We start from the raw sequence: 19,258 nt of genomic DNA, 5'->3' as shown, positions 1-19,258 counted from the left end.
TGCTCCCCGACTGAGGCCTCCCCACGGCTCCTGTGGCCGCTCCACTGGGGCAGCAAAGGTCCCGGGCCGTGGCTTCCTTCTCTAGCGCCCTCAGTCAAGGCTCAAAGAGGCTTCTCTGTCCTGGAGGGCAGCACCGTGGGCACACCCACAGGGGGAAGGCCTCACTCCTCAGCCTGACGTTCCACACACGCTCTAGGCGGACCCTCAGCCCACGCCGCTCCCATGGCACTCCCTGAAGACCTAACACTTCCCGGAACCCAGCATGTCCTCCCGCGGGAGCCCCTGTTCCTGCTACACCCTCAGCCTGCTTTGCCATCCACAGCACCACCTACCCAGTCCTCCCTGCCCTCCGTCTAGCTCAGGAACACCTCCTCCCCAGGGCAAGGGAGCTCTGGGCTCCCCGAGGGGGACTTTCCGAGCGCTCAGAATCAGGCTCAGGGGCTAGGTACCGAGGGCAGCCCGGGGCCAGAAGCGGAGATCCTAGATGGGCCGGGCAGATGGCGCTGCCCACTCTGGAGGGGATGCAGATGGGTGAGGGGAAACCTGCCCCTGGGACCCATCCGGGCCGGCCACCGTGGCCTCTAGGAACAAAGACTCAATGTGGCAAACATGCCCAGTCAGGGACAGAAGCAGAGGCCAGCCAGCAGCCTGGGCAGCACAGCAGAGGTGGGCAGGGAGCACTGCGGCGGCTGCACTCGCAAGAGACACCAAAGCGCACCATCAGAAGCCCAAGGCTGCACCCCGGGCACTCGCTCATCAGGCAATGCCACCAGCGTCTCAAGGTTGGCTGCTCCTGAGCTCAAATGTGGGTTTGAATTGAATGTCAGGCGGACCGAATGATAAGCAGGCACAGGGGGTAGGGGCGGGGGCACAACGATGGAAGGGACGGGAACAGTGCTTTAGTAGAACCCTGGGCCTTTGAATTGCACTGACCATGACCTCCTCCCCTCCCTCACTGCCCCACTTCAACCAGACCTCTCCCCAAGCGTCACCTAGGAGGCAGCCCTTCCCTGACCGCCCCAACTAAAAGGGCCACGTCGCCCTCCGTCTCTGTCTCCTTCACCCTGCTTAGCGTTCTTACTACCTGAAAGGACCCACGTATGGGTGTTGCGACTGCTGTCTTCCTGCACTGAGCACCGAGGGCAGGGCCTGGTCACAGGAGGTGCACAGTACCTGTCTGCTGGGGAACCAAGATACCCCTAAATGCTTCTGGGTGGCCTCTGTGAGGCCAGCACGAACAACGCTTCTGCCCTTGTCCATGCAGGACCCCTCCCCTGAATTCAAGTCACAGACACAGAAGTCTCAACTTAGAAGGCTGCCTGCTCCGTGGGTCTGCCTTCTTGCGAGAAAGTGAAAATCACCCCACACTTACACTTCGCAAAAGCAACACCCACTGGACAGGATGGGTTGAGGGGGACACCAGGAATGGGCTATCACATCTTCCCAACAGCAGGGCTCAGGGATGGCGTCCCAAACTCCTAACATCCCCAAATACCTGTAGCAGCTCGGACGGCCACAGCTGCTCCAATCACCTGAGAGGATCCCCACTCATCCACCAGACCCCCAGAGAGAGCAGCCCCTGCAGCGGTCAGACGTGCGAACACCTCTTTTTGACACTGGGGCTCGGGTCCAACCTTACCGAGCTGGGTCCCAGCTCCGCTCGTCCCTGGCTGCCCGGCCTTGGGCAGGCCGCCCGGCCTTGGGCGGGCTGCAGCAGCATGAAACGCAGACTCTCAGGAGAGGGCTGGGCCGGGACGCAGCGGTGAAGCAGTCCCGAGACACTGCTGGCCTGACCTGGAGGCAGCTCCTCCATGGCCTTCCTCGGCCTGCGTAGAGGGGTACCCAGTCCTTCCACAGCGTGACCACTGGTTTATAAACCTACCCGCAAAACCCTACGTCCACCTCACAGCGGCCTGAGCATTCCCAAGTCCATAAACGTGGCCCGGGGAAAGAAATTCTCCAGACCCTATTTTCTGGGCGCTGGCTTGGGATCTCTCCTTCCCTGGCACCTCAGACTAGGTCCCACCGACAGGTCCAAGGCAGAGCCTGTGTTAAGAGAAGTTGGCATCTGGCCATGGGCCCCAGTCTCCACTCCTTGCTGGCCAGGACCGAGCTCCCCCATCTTTGAGGCCTGTTTCCCCAATGAGGAAAATGGAGGTTAAAAGACCCGCCTACCTCCAGGATTGATCTGAGAGCCAAGGTGACAGGGGACACTGAGGACAGTCTGGGATGCAGACGACAGGCAGCAAGTGCTACTCAATCACCAGACCACTTCTGAGCTGCGTTTAGAAAGGTTTTTACAGCATCTGTATTTAGACGAATGGAGCTCAGCCATGTGCCTGGTCACCCACAGCCTTTTTCCAATAAGACCACGACCCCACGCACACACGCACATGCAACATACACGCACGCACGCATGCACATGTGACACGCATGCATGCGCGGGTCTGGCTCATCTGGTGCCACAAGAAGAGCTCAAGTGGGCAGGAGCTTTGCAATCACCACATGTGTGCTCACTGCTCTCTCTGCCCCAGCAGAGGGCTGACAGCCGAGCAGCTGAAGGTTCCAGAGGGCCCCCACTCTCCTGTCATCTACCACCTCTCTGAGTGGTCCCTCCATCTCCTTCCAGGGCTCTTCCCAGCATCCCACCCGCAGTCTGTAAGCTCATACATCCCCCCATGCGGGGGCAGAGGCCACCCCCTTCCACCCCAGACTACTCTTCTGAGCTGCACACCCAAATGCCCACTGCCTCCGGGACAGCTCCGCCGGGCTACGACCACGGGCAGCGCCCCCCGCCCCTCCCCATGCTCCCACCGGACTTGGGAGCAGCACAGTGTAACTGCTGAGAACCCAGGTTCTGGGGCCAAGAATGCCTGGGGCTGAGTCCCAGCTCTGCCAAGGGCTGGCCAGCTGATCTTGAGAAGTTTCTGGGACTCTCTAAGGCTCAGTTTACTCAAGTATAAAATGGGAATAAAAGTTCTGGCCTCACAGAGCTGTTACTGGGAAGAAACGAAGGAAGATACACGCAAAGCCCCTCCTTAATGCCTCGGTAACGTGGACAGCCACACACTGGGCCTCATTCCATTCCTTCTCTCTTGAGACCCACCGAGTCACCAAGTCAGAAGCTCTTACCTCCACCACTGCCGAGGCCCGAGTGAGGCCCTCGCTAGCTCCCCTGAGCCATGGAGTTGGGCTCCGCACGGGTCTCCCTGCCCCAGGCTTGTCCCCTCAAACCGCCCCCCCCCACCCCGTGCTCCTACGGTGAGTCACTTAACACACAGACTTGGGTTATCTTCTTCTCCTGCTTCAACCTCACTACACTTCCCCCTGCCTACCTTTCTATGACACTTTGCCTTTCCCACTCATTAAAAAGTAACTTCCAGTAACTCCCTAACCTATAAAAGGAATTTTAAGAAGTTCAAAGGTGTATGATTAACAAAAGATCGAGGTGGACGCAAAGCCACTTACTCAAAGCGTAACTCCAGCCAAGACAGCTGAGTCCCCAGAGGGCCCCTTCAGGGAAATGCGTAAAGCACTTCAGGACGGACAAGTGAGTCAAACCGCAATTAAAGTGACGTGGAGGAGCACCCAGGTGGCTCAGTCGGTGACGCATCTGCCTTCTGCTGTCATGATCCCAGAGTCCTGGGATCGAGTCCCGCTTTGGGCTCCCTGCTCAGTGGGGAGCCTGCTTCTCCCTCTCCCTCTGCTGCTCCCCCCGCATGTGCTCTCTCTCTCTCACTCTCTCTCCTGCCCTCTGTCAAATAAATATATAAAATCTTTATTAAAAAAACAAAGTGATGTGGAAATTTCAAAGATGGGGAAAAGTCCACACCAGGGTACCCACTGTCATCACGCAGGCTGCCCCCCGAGAGACAGGCTCACTCACTGAGGGTATGCCATCACGGAAAAGAGCCACGTGTCCCCCCCCCCCAGGAGAACGGAGAGGGTAACGAGACCCCCGCCCCACGCATTCTCCTACCGCCTCCATGTCCTGCCCCCTGCCAGACCCAGCCCGCTCTGGAACCCAAGACCAGCAGGGTGCCTACCTGCGAGGGCTTGCTGGACCCGGCTGGGCTTCGGCATCTGCACGGGCACCACGGCAGGGACGTTCCCAGGGCCGCTCGCAAGACCGCTGGGGAGGGAGGCACTTGGGGAGAAGAGAGAACAAAGCTGAATGGAGGAGACAACTTAGCAGAAACAAGAGCCAGAGCCAGCCCAAGATGAGAAAACTGGGGAGCGGCTGGGGCCCCTTCACGGCTTCACTTAGCATGGCCGCCTCTGTGTGAGTGAGCACTCCTGGACGGCTGTTGTTTTTATTTAAGACCCTGATAACTGGAAAGAGGAGCAAAGAAATCTGAATTTCACCACTCTCAGACCCAAACTCACCTAGAGAAGCTGAATACCGAGGATGCAGAGCCCACCACCACGGCCAACATCAAGTAGGGAAAGTCAAACTCCAAACCAGGCGAAAAGGCGGGGAAGCATCAGCAGGCGGGGCCGGAGCCGTGATGGGAAAGAACACTGCTGGAGTGGGAGACTCAGCAGTTTACAAGCGATCAAGAAGGAAGCCTTAACTGTCCAAAATATGTTTTCCCGGGCAATGCAGACTCTGAAGACAATTCTAAAAGAATTTTGAGCTCACTAGCTTTGTCAGAATGAGGACTCGACGGTATCTGGACAGGGGAAATCCGGCAGAAACCACTCTAACATGTACTCCAGACCAATATCACCAGTGATATGACCAATCAATATCAGCAACCCCTGAGAAGGACATAACACCACTTTTGTGGTTCTTGCCAAAACTGCATAACCTCAAGCGTGAGAAAGCAACTAACAAGCCCTGATTAAAGGACATTCGACAAAGTAACTCTTCAAAAGTGTCAAGGTTATGGATGATAAAGATGGAGAAACTCCTGCTGAAGGGAGGATGGGGAGCAGACAACTGGATGTGAGGTGGGATCCCACAGGATCCTGGGACAGAACGGGAGCAACAGCGGACAAAGTGAAAATGGAGAAAGTCCTTGGTTAATAGTAATGCCGCCATGATGGCAACCGTCTGGCTTTACAAGATAAGTCAAGAAAGGGAATGATGGAAACTCTGTACTATTTTTTAACCTTTCTGTAAATCTAAAATCAGTTCAAAATTAAGGTTTGTTTTTTTTTTTAAATGAGGGTCTTGCTTCCCACAGGAACTACGTTTGGGTCATTCATTTGGTTTTAAGCCATTGTATTTTTCAAATGATAATAAATCTATGCCACTGTGGTTTGGGGGGAGCCCCACACTGGAGAATGGTTGCTTCAGATGGCCTGAGAGACCTGACAAACCCCCACCCTCCGCCGCCGACCCGCCACCCCTATCCCTGGGTCTTCCGGTCCATTCCTGCCCATGTTAAAGATGGCGACAGCAGAAGGGTTATGAAACCCTTTCGCATAGTCCCCACACTGGAGCTCCCCAAGGACAGGGCCAGGCCACACTCGTCTGTTCCACTGGGCCTCGCCTGGAGCCGGGAAGGTGTTCAGGAAAGGATGGGCAGCTCTGATCTACTGTGCTACCCTTGCGGCTGCCAGCAAACCAACAACCTGTCTGGTTCATGGCCAGTGCCTCTGGAAGCTGCTGCCCCAGATCCTTCCCCACCACCAGCCCCGGGGGGCACAGATCCCGCTGGCGGAAACTAAAGGGAGCTGGCCGGTTCTGATCCAAACCAGAACCTTACGCTCAGCCAGTGCTGAAGCTGCCAGGGCCCCGGCCCGGGGCTGGGAGCACAGCAGGTGCTCCGGTATTTGTTTGAGTAAAGAGGTTGTTCTGTTTTCATTTCTGTCTTCTCTCCAAAGAGAATCACTTGGGTGACACTACCCAGATCAGGGCTTCTTGCCCTCCTCAGCTACTCTCAAGCCCGAGAGAACAAAGGACCTGGCTCTGGAGAGCTCTGATAATGCAATGGAAGAGCTGGGCGTTCAGAATACCCGCCCTAACTGAGCTCATGGCCCCACTAAACCGTTTAATTCAGAGCAACCACCATGCCCCATCCTGAGCCTGTGTCTCCACTTTGATTTTTTAAAGGAAAGTAGATAATCTCTGACGGTCTTTGCAATTCTCAGGTTCTAGAGGCGAGGGAGTTCCAGAGGACAGAGCCCTTCCAGGCATCCTTCAGCTCCCAAGCCACCTCTAGAGGGGACACAGAGCTTGAGCCCTCTCAGCCAGGAAGCCGGAAAGCCGAAGCCTGGCTCAACAACTCCAAGTTAGCTGGGTACTCATCGCTGACCCAGAGGGGGTCCCAGAAGTGGGGTCCTCCTTTGCTAGGGAGAAGCACATATCTGAGGGAGAAGGCCTTAGGTTCCACTACTGAGAACTGGAGCAGAAAGCAGACAGGCATTAAGGCTCCCACTGGGAAGCTCACTCTGGAACTGGGGCCAGGAACTGTGACTAAGTTCTGTGGGTCTCTCACTATTGCCACTTCCCCTATCACTCATCCCAGTTCCTCCCCCAGATGTTTCTCTGCGGTGATGAGAGCAGTAAAAGGTTCCCAAGATGGGGACTCTCAAGGTGAACAGAACCTTGGAGGTCATGAATCCCCCTCCACCATCCTCCAATAGACCAGAAGGGCAGAATGTTCCCTAACATGGGCACTATTTGCCCCATAGAGTGCCCTTCCCTGAGAATTCCTTCCAGTCACGGCCTCCCCTGTCCGTGGGTTTACTTACTAGGCCCAAGCTGGCTTTCTTGTCTGGGACTATCTCCAGGAGCTTCCAAATGGAGCTCAGAACATGAGACGTGAGGACTTCCAGTGTTCTGCAAAGGCTGGATGTGACACTCCCGGGCAAGGGGCAGAGATGGGAGGCTGGAGCAAGGAAACGCAAAGCCTCCCACCAGCTCCCCACAGGCCAGTGAGCCAGCACCAACGAACAAGCCCTGACAGCAGGTGCCATACAAGGAGCACTAGATGTGGGGTCTGGAGCCACTCCCTTCCAGCACCACCTCTGGCTTCATGCTGTGTGCCCTCAGCCAGGTTGAGTCCCCTTTCTGAGCTTTAATTTCTCTATCTATAAGAGGCAAATAATTCCAAAAGGCCCTCAGGGTGGTTGTGAGGCTTAATCTGCAGCCCAATACAAATGTCCAGTGTCACCCTATTCTCAGAGGAGCCAAGGGGATATAAAGGAAAGCTGAAGGGCCGCCAGGCACCTTCTCGCAGGGCCCCCACGGAAATCCCGAAAACCACAATATTAGAGCAAAAAGAAACTTCAGACTTCCCAGCCCAACTCCTTAATCTTAGGAGGGGGGGAAGAGAGACATGGGAAGGGAACAGAGCTGACCCAAGGGCCTACAGCCAGTGAGGAGGAAACCGCATCCCGTCTCCCCCGGCCACCCGGGACCTGGGACTGGAGCATGCAAGCCAGGCGGACAGCATGCAAGCCAGGCGGAGTGCTTTTAGAGGCCGGGAGAATAGCAGCAGCGAGAATGGAGCAGATGGAAGCAAACTGGGAGAGCCATGTCCGAGGGCCACTCAGGCCAGGGTCAAGCTGCCCCGAAGCCCAGCCACACCAAAGCTGCAACACAAGGCAGGTCACGATCACCACCTCAAGTCATCAAAACGTGAAGCCACCACACCCTCTACTAAAGAAGACAAGAGTGTGCATGACACACTTTGGAAAGTTTCTGTCCAACATCATTAAAACACAAGTTTTGGTGCTTAAAGGGATAAAGTTCAGCTACCAGGAAATTTTCTTAAACCCGGCAGCTCAGCGCGTTACTGCCTACTCAGAAAGGCTCCCGGGGCACAAGGAAGTCCGACAGCCAAGGTTTTACCCAGGTTGAGCAAGAAGCGATCTGAAACCACACGGGTTCCAAAATAAAAACCACATGGGTTCCACAAATTGTGATTTCGCTCACTCGAATGTTCTTCCCAGTGGCTACCAGTAAATACGTCTGGTTCCCAGGCTTCCCCAGCCCATGGTGCCACCAGCCCTGCTGCCCTCTGGGAAATTTCCACCTAACGCAGTTGACATACATTCAGCTTGGAGAACTGTACCATGGCCCCTAGGGAGACCAAGGTGTCACGTGTTTTTGATTCGCCTGGCTCTGCTGGGTCAAGAGGCCAGGTATTCATTGAGCCCCCCTCTGGCTTAACTGAAGAGGCCCGCCCTACAAACATGGGGAAACCCTGTTTTTCAAAACAGGGAGGGATAGGCCTCTCCCAGCTCCTGAAGAGCTGGAGGAGATAAAGATAACACCCACCTCACGAGGCAGGCCCCTTTGAGGCGGTTTCAACTAACAGAGCCAGTTGGCCTGGTTCCCCGCCTGGCTTACAACCAAGGCAAGCAAGGCAAGTAACAACACGCATGGCCCAGAAGCAGAGGTAAGACCGTCTGGCCCAGACACCTTCCCTTCTGTAACTCACCTGGCCTGTACCAGGAGGGCCCACTCTGGCAGTCCCTTGGGCCCTCAGGCTGGGGAGGGGGGACGCCAGAGAAGTATCAGGGGAGACCAATGGGAGCCCCATACCAGGAGAAAGCAACAAAGCCCATTAATTAAGTCACCTGGCTTGATCCCAGAATCCCAGCTCTAGAACTATCTAGAAATGTGCCTCAAAATAATTCTGTAAGAACTTAAGAAGCCCCAGGAGGCTCAGCAAAACTGACCTAGAAGAAGCCCTAGCCCTGCTGATAACCATTCTGGGCTGGCAGACAGCATACGTTTCTCTGAAAGATTCTGACCCACATCCTGGAGGGGGCCTCACAGAACACTGGGTGGGGCAGGGACAGCACAGAGCCCCGCTTGCTAATGCCTATGTGAAAATCCAGGGAGAAGGCCAAGGGAAAGCTCCTGTCACCCCACCCAGAAAGACCTCTGGTCCACATGCCCCCGGTCCCTGAAGGAGAAGATGCCCAGGAAGATGCCCTGACCCACCCCCTCCTGCCTACGGACTCCTCCACACTCATCCCTCAGGACGTCTCTGTCTCCCCCTCACTCCGCCTTTAACAGAGCTTCACGATCTCTGTGTGGCCCTCACGGCCTCCTTTGGGGCCTGGGCTGAATTCCAGCTCTGCCCCTTGCTGGCTGTCCTGCCAACCTCAGTGTGCTCACCCGTAAGCTGAGACACCACCACCATTACGAGGATTACTGAAATCACTCGCTCACGCCGCCCTGCGTGTGCGCGCTGTGTGCACTCAGTGAAAAGCAGTCGTCGCCGTGCCTTATAGAAGCTGCAGGGTCCTCTGAAACCCAGCTTTAAAACATACTCGAGGCCGACGTCAGTCCAATCCAATAGGGGAGGCAGGGCGGCCACAGGCCCGTGTGCAGATGCCGGTCACCCTCTCAGAAACCAGCCCCCATCCCGGCTAACGTTCAGAAGTCTCTGAATGTTCTCCAAGCCCAACGCCTTCAATAACGTGCCCTGACAAGGCCCCTCGTCGGCGACGCGTCTCCCGGCACCCCAGGAACACCCCCCCACTGGCCACTCCAGGGCTCCCCTGACTGTTCGGTGCCTTCCAGTCCAGGTGGGGCCCACTTCACCATCCTCCTCCAGGCGCAGAGCCCAGACACTGGGCCGACTGTACCAGCGCGGAAGCCACCTGCTGCCACCCACCACACACGCAGCATTTTGCTCTCTCCTCAACCGTTAAGCGCCAAAACTGGGCTCACGGCCTTCGCCTGGCCGAGTGGGAGGGGACTGAACCTTCCACGTCTGTGGCTTCGGTGCCCAGCACAGAGGAGTCGATGAAATGCCCTCAGGTACCCAGCTGAGCCATGTGACACGCAGGCGCAGCTCGGAGGCCTTTACCTGCCCTACAGAGAGCCCGACTCTCCCACGCGAAGGAAGGCACTGCTGCTTCTAACCCACGAGGCCACCACCAGCACCCAGCTACAGGACGTCAGGCGGGCTCCGGGCAAGGCAAGGCTGTGGAGGGCTGGCACCTGGGCACCACGTGCCACAGCAGCGACAACCAAGGCGGCAGGGCCCAGGCCTGCAGGTGTTCGGGCGCATCTCCCCAGCTAGATAAAAGCAGAAACCCGAGCCTGCCGACGCGGCGCGCAGGTACACGAACCGACCCTCAATAACACGAGATACCTGGCTCCACTGGCAGTGGACAATCCTGGGGGCTGGTGCTGCGGTCCCAGGTGGGAGAGGCTGGAGCGGTAGAGGGGCTGGCTCCCCAGGGAGGGTGGCGCCCCACCCCAGGGGTTGGTGGTGTTCAGCCTGGGTGCAGACCTAGCCCCAGAGAGCGAGGGCTTGTTGTACGGGGCAAAGGCCTGGTGGGCCCCAAAGACAATGGCGGTCCTGTGGGGGGGCTGGGGGACAGGGTATGCGGGGAGGTTGGTCATGGAGTGGCGGTAGCGGCCTGACACCGGGCCAGTCCCACCGCCATTGAGGCACTGATGGCAAGAGCAGGCGACTCCCGTGTGGCCTGGTGGAGCAATGATGGTGGTCACCGGGTACGGGGGTCCTGCTTGGCGCCGCACACTGCGGCAGAAGCTCGAAGTCTTGTTGGTCTGCGTGTGGGTGGCGTAGTTGACGGTATAGTTGTACCCCAGGGGAGCCAAGTCCACGAGCTGGTTGCCCCTGGCCACGTGCTGCTCCAGGAAGTCACAGACACTGGCTTCATAAGCCGTCCAGGAGCCGTCGTCACTCAGCCACTCCCAGACGATGCCCCGGCCGGGGGCTGATTGCTGGGGGAACAGGTGCCTCCGCACAGCCCGCATGGTGCCTGTTCGAAAAGGAAGACACATAAATGGTCAATCTGCCAGCCCCCCGAAACAGAAGGAGTTTAAAAATTCTCTTTCTACAACCAAAATAAACCAACACAGTCACAGTGTGTATAGGGTCATGCTGCTATTTGACCTTAGGACTGGCACCGGTTATGCTTTCCAAATTTTGGGTAGGAAGGGCAGAAAGCTCCCTCTAGGTAAAGAAACTGGGGTGGAGGGGTTGCCTGGGTGGCTCAGTCAATTGAGCATCTGCCTTCAACTCGGGTCATGATCTCAGGGTCCTGGGATCGAGTCCCAGGTTGGGCTCCCTGCTTAGCCGGGAGCCTGCTTCTCCCTCTCCCTCTACCCCTCCCCCTGCTTATGCTCAAATGCTCTCTCTCAAATAAATAAATAAAATCTAAAAAACAGAAGAAGAAAAGAACAAAAGAAAGAAAGAGAGAGAAAGAAAAAGAGAAAGAAAGACAAAGAAAAAGATAGAAAAAGAAAGAAAAGAAAGAAAGAAACTGGGCCTACAGGGATCTAGTGACAGACGGGGCCCTGTGCTTCTTGGTAAGAGTGGGGGATGCTGAGAACTTAGGTCAAAGAACAGCTGTGGCTCAGACTCCAGGCTTTTTCAAAATATTTCTAGTGATGAAAAATAACGTAGCCCCACTTAAAAAAAATGAAAAAAATAAAGAAAATTAAACGATCCATAATCCAACAATCAAGACCAACCATACATTGCCATGCATTTCCTCCCATCTGGTCTCCTACGCACGTACACTTAGGGAGCGGACGATCACACTGAAAACTTTTTGGGCTATTAGGGAGTATTTCTTATGTTTCTAAAACTTAATAAAACTCATTATTCATGGTTACATAAGTCCCTTACATGGATGTACCATTCCCTGTGACTTCTCAAGTAACAACTACTGGGAAACACCCTGTGGTTAGCTTATATTCTTAATAAACCGAACCTGAAGATTACAGAGAAAAAAGAAGAAAATGAATTTGGACCATGTTCCCAATAGCACTTGCCAAAAGATGATCACCACAATTCGCTTCTACTGGTCTCCTGACCTTCACCCTTGCCTCCGTGGCAGCCAGAGGGCTACTACTCTTCACCTCCAAATCAGATTACAGCACTCCCCTGCCCAAAAATTCCACCACTCCCCCTTTCAGAATAAAAGCCAAAGTTCCTTCAAGAGACAGCCTGCCCCTGCCTTGGGTCTGTCTTCGTTCCTTCCTGGTAACCTGGCCACCTGAGTTCAAACTTTCATCTCTCCCAGTACTTCACAGTTCCATTCCCTGATTAACACTCACTGTGACCTAACACGATACACAATTTCCACGTTATGTATCTTGTGTGCTCCCTTGCTCACTGGACTGCAAACATCAGAAAGGCAGGGACTTCCCTCTGTATCCAACTGATTGGAAGCCTTAGCCCTCACACACTCGAGGACCCTGCCGCAGGGACCAGAGCAGCATTTCTCAGTCCCAGCCCCGTGACATCCTGGGCCAAGCATTCTTTGGCACAGGGCTAGACTGTGCGTTTTTACAGCACCCCTGGCCTCTACCGACCAGAAGCCAGTGGCTCCCTGCCCCACATCTGTGACCATCAAAAATGTCTCCGAACACTGTCAAATGTCCTGGGGCGGAAAATCCCCTCTAATTGAGAACCCCTGGGTTAGAGGGACAGGGCACACAGCTCTAGGAGGAAGTTGGTGGTTCCATTCTCAGTAATACTGATCAAAACATATAAAAACCCACACATGAGCACATGGGGGAGTGCAGTAACCTGTGTAACCAGGTCACATACACATGTGCAGCGGAGGCAGGACTCATCACCAGGCCCTGGTTACTTGCATCACACGCTACCTCCGTGCCGGCCTGTCTGCAAGACCCTCCAATCTCTGCAGGTGGACACAGGCATTTTGGGTTTGGGAAACAAGGGGGAAGGCGCTGAGAGGGTCCCTGCGCTGTGCTCTCAAGGTACTCCTGACCACTGAGCGGCACATCTCATACTGTGGTACCCGTACCACTCACAGCACCTGCCTCCCAACTGAACGTGTTTCAGGAACAGGACGAAGCTCTGAGAGTCTCTCCTATATATGACCCCAACACGGGCGCTCCAACACATACTAGAGGCAGGAAGTGTCTTACCAGTGTCCTGGCGGAACTGGGTCCAGCTGGGGAGGTCAATGATGTAAGGGGCCAGCGAGGGGTCAGCTTGGCCTAAGGGGATGCTGTGGGCCAGACTCCCCAGCCCAAAGCGCTGGCCTTTCTGCTGGGCGAACTGCTGCTCGATGTAGCTGCAGACGGCGGCACTGTAGGGGTGCCAGGTGCCCAGCCCGTCCTGCCACTCCCACACAGCCACTGCCACGGGGCTGGCGTACGCCTGAGCCAGGGAAGGGCCTGGGGCCATGGCCATCTTCCCCCGAACTCCCTCTGCTTTCCCAAATGGTTTCAGACCACTCTGGGCTGGAGTCTCAGGGTCATTGCCCAGTGCTTCCAGAAGACCTGTGAATAGGACAAACAGTTACCAATCACGTCCCCCAGAGTCGGCCTCAGTGCGGGGGCAAAAAAACTCTACTTTTCCACAATCACTTTTCCCCCTAATACCTTAAGAGCGTTGTGAGTCAAGTATCTGATCCTGTCTCTTTGCTCAGGCAGCCAGAGGAAGAACTCAGTCAGTCATGCATCCTACTTGCCTCTGCAAATGCTCGCGGAGATTCAGTGGCGTGAATTCTGTGTGCTAATCACCAGCCCAGCTTCTTTTTACTAACCATTTCCCTCTGCCCTAACTATTGAGTGTATCCTCTTAGCCTGTGTTTTCATGAGTAAGCCCAAATCCCTCGTGCACTGAGGCCGTGGTGACCCCTCACTTACACTGTGTGGTGGAGACTCTGTTTCCAAAGCGGGTTTGGAGTTGTTTGTGAGACACGTGCTATTCGACAGATGGGAAAAACCTGCGTCTCAGAAAGGACTGGAGAGGGGGAGGGCTCAAGGACACCCAGAGGGTCAACGGCAGAGCTTGGACGCAAAGCACGGTTCTAGCTCCGCCAAGGTCTCCAGGCTGCCCCAGGAGGCATCATTAGCCACAAAGGGTACCCTAGAGAAACACTAAGATCTCATAGATGCTGAAGCCCGGCCTCTCTGCACCCCAGGCTGGGCCTCGCTGACCACCAGCCAAGCCCAGAAAGTTTGCATCCATCTCCTGAGACGCTCCTCTCCTGGCCACCCCATCCCATCCTCTTCCCTTGTCAACTCTACTCAGCCTGGAGGCCCAGGCTGCGCGGTTCAGGGAGGCTTTGCCTGGCCACCCATCATGTGAGCTGCTTGCGGCACCAACCAGCACTCTGATGCCTACAGACACGTATGGATAGAATGACGTTCCAGATCTTACTGCCCCTAGGACAGCAGCAAGCCGGGGAATCGGCCTCGTCTGCAGTTGTATCACCAGCCCCGGAAGAGGCCTTGTCATGTCCTAAGTGTTATATACACATCAGTTCAAAACACAGCTGAACAGGAAGTAGCCTGCAGCTGTTTGAAGATGAGCACCACACCGTGAAGCAATGCACCGTGCCAGGCCTCCAGAGTACCGGAGGAACAGGACCAATTTAGTGACAAACGCCACACACACTTGTCTCACGTACGCCTAACAGACTGACAAGGAGGTACTTCCACTTTGTGACAAGGCTCAAAAGAGGTCAAGGTCTTACTGAAGGGGGGCGCCTGGGTGGCACAACGGTTAAGCGTCTGCCTTCGGCTCAGGGCGTGATCCTGGCGTTATGGGATCGAGCCCCACATCAGGTTCTTCCGCTATGAGCCTGCTTCTTCCTCTCCCACTCCCCCTGCTTGTGTTCCCTCTCTCGCTGGCTGTCTCTATCTCTGTCGAATAAATAAATAAAATCTTTTAAAAAAAAAAAAGGTCTTACTGAAGGACACACAGATACTGCTATGTGACAGGATCAACCCAGCTCTAATGCCCATTTCCTGGACAGGAAAGCTCAGCCCGACTCTACCTCGGGCTCCACTTACAGGCCCCGGTGAGAAAGGGAGGAGAGAGGAGACTCCATCCCAAGTCCTGAGCACCCTCAACTGTTAGAGCACGCACCCCACCCCAGGGCCCAGGGTTCCCAGTCACACCACCTGCTCTGATTCCTGCACAAACCCTTCACGTACAAACACTGAATCGTCTCCCCATTTTGCAGATGAGGAAACCGAGCACCAGGGAGTGGCTGGGACTTGCTTACACAACTCGTAATAAGGCTGGGACCCTGGGCTTTCGCTGCTGTCCCTGAGACAGGACTGCACCACCAAGGTTTCAAGAAGGCCCAAGACCCCTGCCCCACGAGGAAGGCAGATCTGGAGCAGCGCGTGAAAACGAACAGGCACAGGCTTACTCTACTTGCTGTATCATCTTGCCGAAGGTACCGAAGCTCTCCAAGTTTGCTTTCTCCCACCTGAAAATGGTGATGCCAACATCTGTTCTCAGTGCTTTTCACTGGCGTTCCGACAGCTCTGTACAGAGTACCCAGCACAGCGCCAGGCACACAACAGACAGCCGGCACACCTGTCCTCCCTCCCTTTCCCTGCACCCCACCCCCGCTGCCACCCCAGGACCTCCGTCCCCACCCTTCAAGTCCGGGGGAGGAGCGGTGGCTCAGGGCGGCGCTGAGCTGCACAGCCTGAGAACGCGGGCGACGGATGAGTCAGGCCTGCGAGAAGTCCGAGCACACCTGCGGGTGCCAGGGCTGCCAGGGAACCGCCGACTGCTCCAACGAAGGCACACAGCCCGCTCTGGAGGCGCAGACCTGGGATGCCCTTGGGCTGGCTGGTTTATTAGCTCAGTGACTGCAATTAGAAGTCTCTGTAACCACATCCAGGTACAAATCACAGGACTGGTTTCAGAGCCAATTAATCCTGAGCCCGGACTTTCCTCCTGGCAGGCATCACTCATCTCTCAAGCAGCGGGGGCCTCCCGTATATCAGCACACGTGGTATGTTCCAGCATGTCCGCACATCCCCAGATGAACCAACTCGCAGAACTCTGCCAAACAGCCTGAGAGATACGGGCTGGAACTGCAGCTGAGGCTCTTCATGAAAGCACTGGGCCTCCACACACCAAGGGCTCACCCTCAGCCAGGCACTGTTGGGGTACTGGAGACCCAGAGAGGAAGGCTACATGGCACACGGTCACTGTCCCCCGTCATACCACGGCGTCCTCCTTAGGTCCAGCCACGACCAATTCTAGCAAGTGCCAGAACATTCAAAGCCAATGCTTACCGCCTCCTACCTGTTGATCCTGCTGCTACATGTGTCCAGACTTCAGTCCTCTCTCCACCAAAGAACCCAAGCGACCGTGCCCATCTTTCCAGACTCAGCCGCAACACCCCCTTCTCCTGAGCCCTCCAACCCGCACCCTCACCAGAAAAGCGCTGGCTCCAACCCCCTGGGCGTCTTCCAAGCCTGTTGCACATACCCGAATGCGAACGACCGCATTTATTGGTTTCAGTGTCTGTCTCCCCACTGGAACAGGAACTCCCTGAAGGCAGAGCTGGGGCTGACCCAAAGCTGGGGCTTCAGCTCTTTGGATGCCTAATATCCCAGGGGGTCTGAAACACCAGCGGACAAAAGGGAGGAGAACCTCCTGCTCCTGGGACCTGGGGCACATTTGAAGCGGGGCCCAGGAACGCCCACTGGCGTTCCACTTGAACACGGCGATTACAGACGCACCAGGGCCGTGTCAAGGCGCCCACTCTCTGCAGCCATCGTGAAGCTGTAGTTCAAACCCTAATTTGTTTCGGCTCTTAATGACAGGGGCTACTGAGGGTGCTCTTAATTATGAAAATAATCATTACTATAATTGGCCACGGGAAAAAAGCCTCAATCTGGAACTAAGCACCTACAATAAGGGAATTCTTAGAGAACTTACAGTATATCCTGATGATGGAATACGAGTCTTGAAAGATGTTTACAAAAGGCTTATGGACCTATGATGACGCTCACGACAAATACGAAATCCAGGATTCGGAACAGCACCCGCTCTGCTGTTAGGCAGGAGGGAGTGTCATTTACTGAGCACCTACTTGGGGCGCTCTGGTCCTCCAGGATCTCTCAACCCTCAAGTGCCGCTGAAGGTAGGGCTTGTCGCCCATTTTATAGGTGAGAGAACTGAGGCCAAAAGAAATTAAGAACTGGGGCACCTGGCTGGTTCAGTTGGAAGAGCGTGAGACTCCTGATCTTGGGGTTGTGAGTTCAAGCCCCATGCTGGGTGTGGAGATTACTAAAAATAAATAAACTTAAAAAAAAAAAGGGGGGGGGGAGGCTAAGGGGCACCTGGATGGCTCAGTAGGTTAAGCGTCCACCTTTGGACACACAGCAGACAGCCTCAGGATGGAGCCCTGCACTGGGCTCCCTGCTTAGTGGGGAGCCTGCTTCTCCCTCTCCCGTTGCTGCTCCCCCTGCTTGTGCTCTCACACTGTCTCTCTCAAATAAATAAATAAATAAATAAATAAATAAATAAATAAAATCTTTAAAAAATTAAATAAAAAACTAAAAAAGGCTGGAAGGAAGGGGAAAAAAGGCTGCAAGGAACAACTCTGAAATGTTAACAGGAGTGATGGAATGATGGTTTTGTTTTGCTGTGTTTACCTCTTTCTGTAGCTACAGATGTTCCACAGTGGTCATATTACTTCTTAGGATGAGCCCAAAGTTCCTTTTTAGAAAATATCAACAATATCAACAACAAAAGAAATACCTTCTTGCTTTCCTTGGCATCCTCTTGCCGGATTTACCTGCAAATCCTGTCCACAGCGCTGCGCGGTGAGAAACAGAGGATTGCTGCTGTCCTACCAGGGAGGTGTTTTCCCACAACAGAAAAAAGTTACATGTGTCCCAGAGTCTTTCTATCAGCAGAGGATTTAGAAGAGCTTCAGAACAAGATCTGAGCTGGCACAAGAATCTGAGTGAAAATCATCTTAAGTGTGGGCCTCCGGGTGCAGAAACCACACAAGTGGATCCCACGACGGCTGCGGCCTCTGGAAAGAGGGCCCCGAGTGTGGTTTTTCAGGCAGTGCTCACATGGAGTGATCGTCACCTTGCCAACATGCGAGGACCCCGTTTCATCCCTCCAAAGCCCACCGAAGTATGTACCGGCTTCATGCATGCCGGGGCTCAGCAGTTCACCCTCTCGTCCACACTGGGACAGTGGCTGGCTCCCACCCTCCACTGTCCTGGGAGGAGATGGACATAACGGTCAGAAGCCCCCTCGGCTCTCTCACTCTCTCTCTCTCTCTCTCTCACACACACACACACACACACACACACACAGTGGGCAAGGGCAAGTGCACTCCACCCTGGGTGACTTTGGGACAATCACCCTCCCTTCTGTAGGCTCCACCACTCAGGTGGTTGGACGGGTTTCCGGCCTCTGATGAGCACCGGAACCTATTTGCAAATGCTCACTGATACGTAAAATGCAGGAACGTGGGCTGCTGTTTTTGACACAGAAATGGCCTCCATGCCTACTTCTTCAGAGGCCCAGGATGCTGTTCTGCAGAACGGAAGAGTTCTGACGAGCATGGACGGGAACCCAGCGAGCCCAGGCCTATTTCCTAAGCCGCCTCTCCTCCGGGGCCTTTCCGAGAAGGTCGGCTTGAAACTCCACACCCCGCAGCTGACAAGAGGAGCATGACCTTCCAAGACCTCGGGACAGCGCAACCAGCCACCCGGGCCCTGGCAGGAAGCCTTCCCACAGACCCGGGAAAGGCCAATCCTGCACAAACACGGCAAAGAAATGTTCTACCTGACTAGAAATGTTGTTTTTAATGCAAATTTAAAACATTGGAACACTGCTTTTTGCCTATCAAAATAGTTTTAAAAAAATAAACAACAAAACAAAGCTTAATTTCAATACTTGGTGCTGGCAGGAGTACATAGAGTCCTCCTACCCGGAAGGATAAACCCTTTCCAGAGAAGTGTGGTAGTATGTACGGAGTGCTTTAGAAATGTTTTACTTGCTTTGACCCAATAATCTATCTAAGGAGCTTACAGAAAACCCCTGACATAAAGATATTTGCCATAGCACTATTTTGACCAGGTAAGAGAAGCACAGAGGGAACTCAACGGAAACCTACCCAAGTGTTCACACCGGCGCCTTTCGACTAGAGAAACCATAGGAGGCCTCTGGTTCAACTTTCTTACCTACCTGAACTGCTCACATTTTCTAAAGTGAGAAAGTATTACTTCCGTTATCAGCAACACATCTCTTTAAAATGCCCAGCACTCTTAAAAGACCATAAATATAAACCAAACAACCACCACCACCACCACCATGACTTAGCATCATTACTTGAAATGGCTGCTAACTACCCCAGTGTGGTTTCGCAGACAACAAACCTCCTCAAAGTACCAGGCACCTCTTTGCCAAGACACATTCCCAGCTCTGAGTTCCAAGAAAAGGCATGAAACAGACCATCCACGCGCCTGAACTACCGAAATAGGCAGACACTGCAAGATGGGGCTTTTGTCTCTAAAACAGACTGCTCAAGCCGGTGCCACCCAGAACTT

The 19,258-nt window shown here is 54.6% G+C and overlaps 1 protein-coding gene across 17 annotated transcripts in view; it reads right to left on the bottom strand.

Moving 5' to 3' along the window:
* The window catches only part of DTX2 (deltex E3 ubiquitin ligase 2), a 36,338-nt gene that overhangs the window by 10,772 nt on the left and 6,308 nt on the right, over nt 1–19,258 (bottom strand). For 11 of the 17 annotated variants that reach the window (XM_026516046.4, XM_026516050.4, XM_026516047.4 and 8 more), the window contains 3 exons: nt 12,848–13,204; nt 10,068–10,704; nt 4,047–4,147 (listed from right to left, as the gene is read on the bottom strand). In XM_026516046.4, the coding sequence (XP_026371831.1) occupies nt 4,047–4,147; nt 10,068–10,704; nt 12,848–13,115 (1,006 nt within the window). In that variant the 5' untranslated portion in view covers nt 13,116–13,204. The other 6 variants (XM_044390322.3, XM_048224563.2, XM_026516048.4 and 3 more) reach the window with 5 other exon arrangements.

The sequence above is a fragment of the Ursus arctos genome, unplaced genomic scaffold (assembly GCF_023065955.2).
Source record: "Ursus arctos isolate Adak ecotype North America unplaced genomic scaffold, UrsArc2.0 scaffold_2, whole genome shotgun sequence".
NCBI classification, from domain to species: Eukaryota; Metazoa; Chordata; class Mammalia; order Carnivora; family Ursidae; genus Ursus; species Ursus arctos.
Note: the sequence above shows the minus strand (reverse complement) of the source record. Positions and strands in the feature narration are given on the sequence as shown.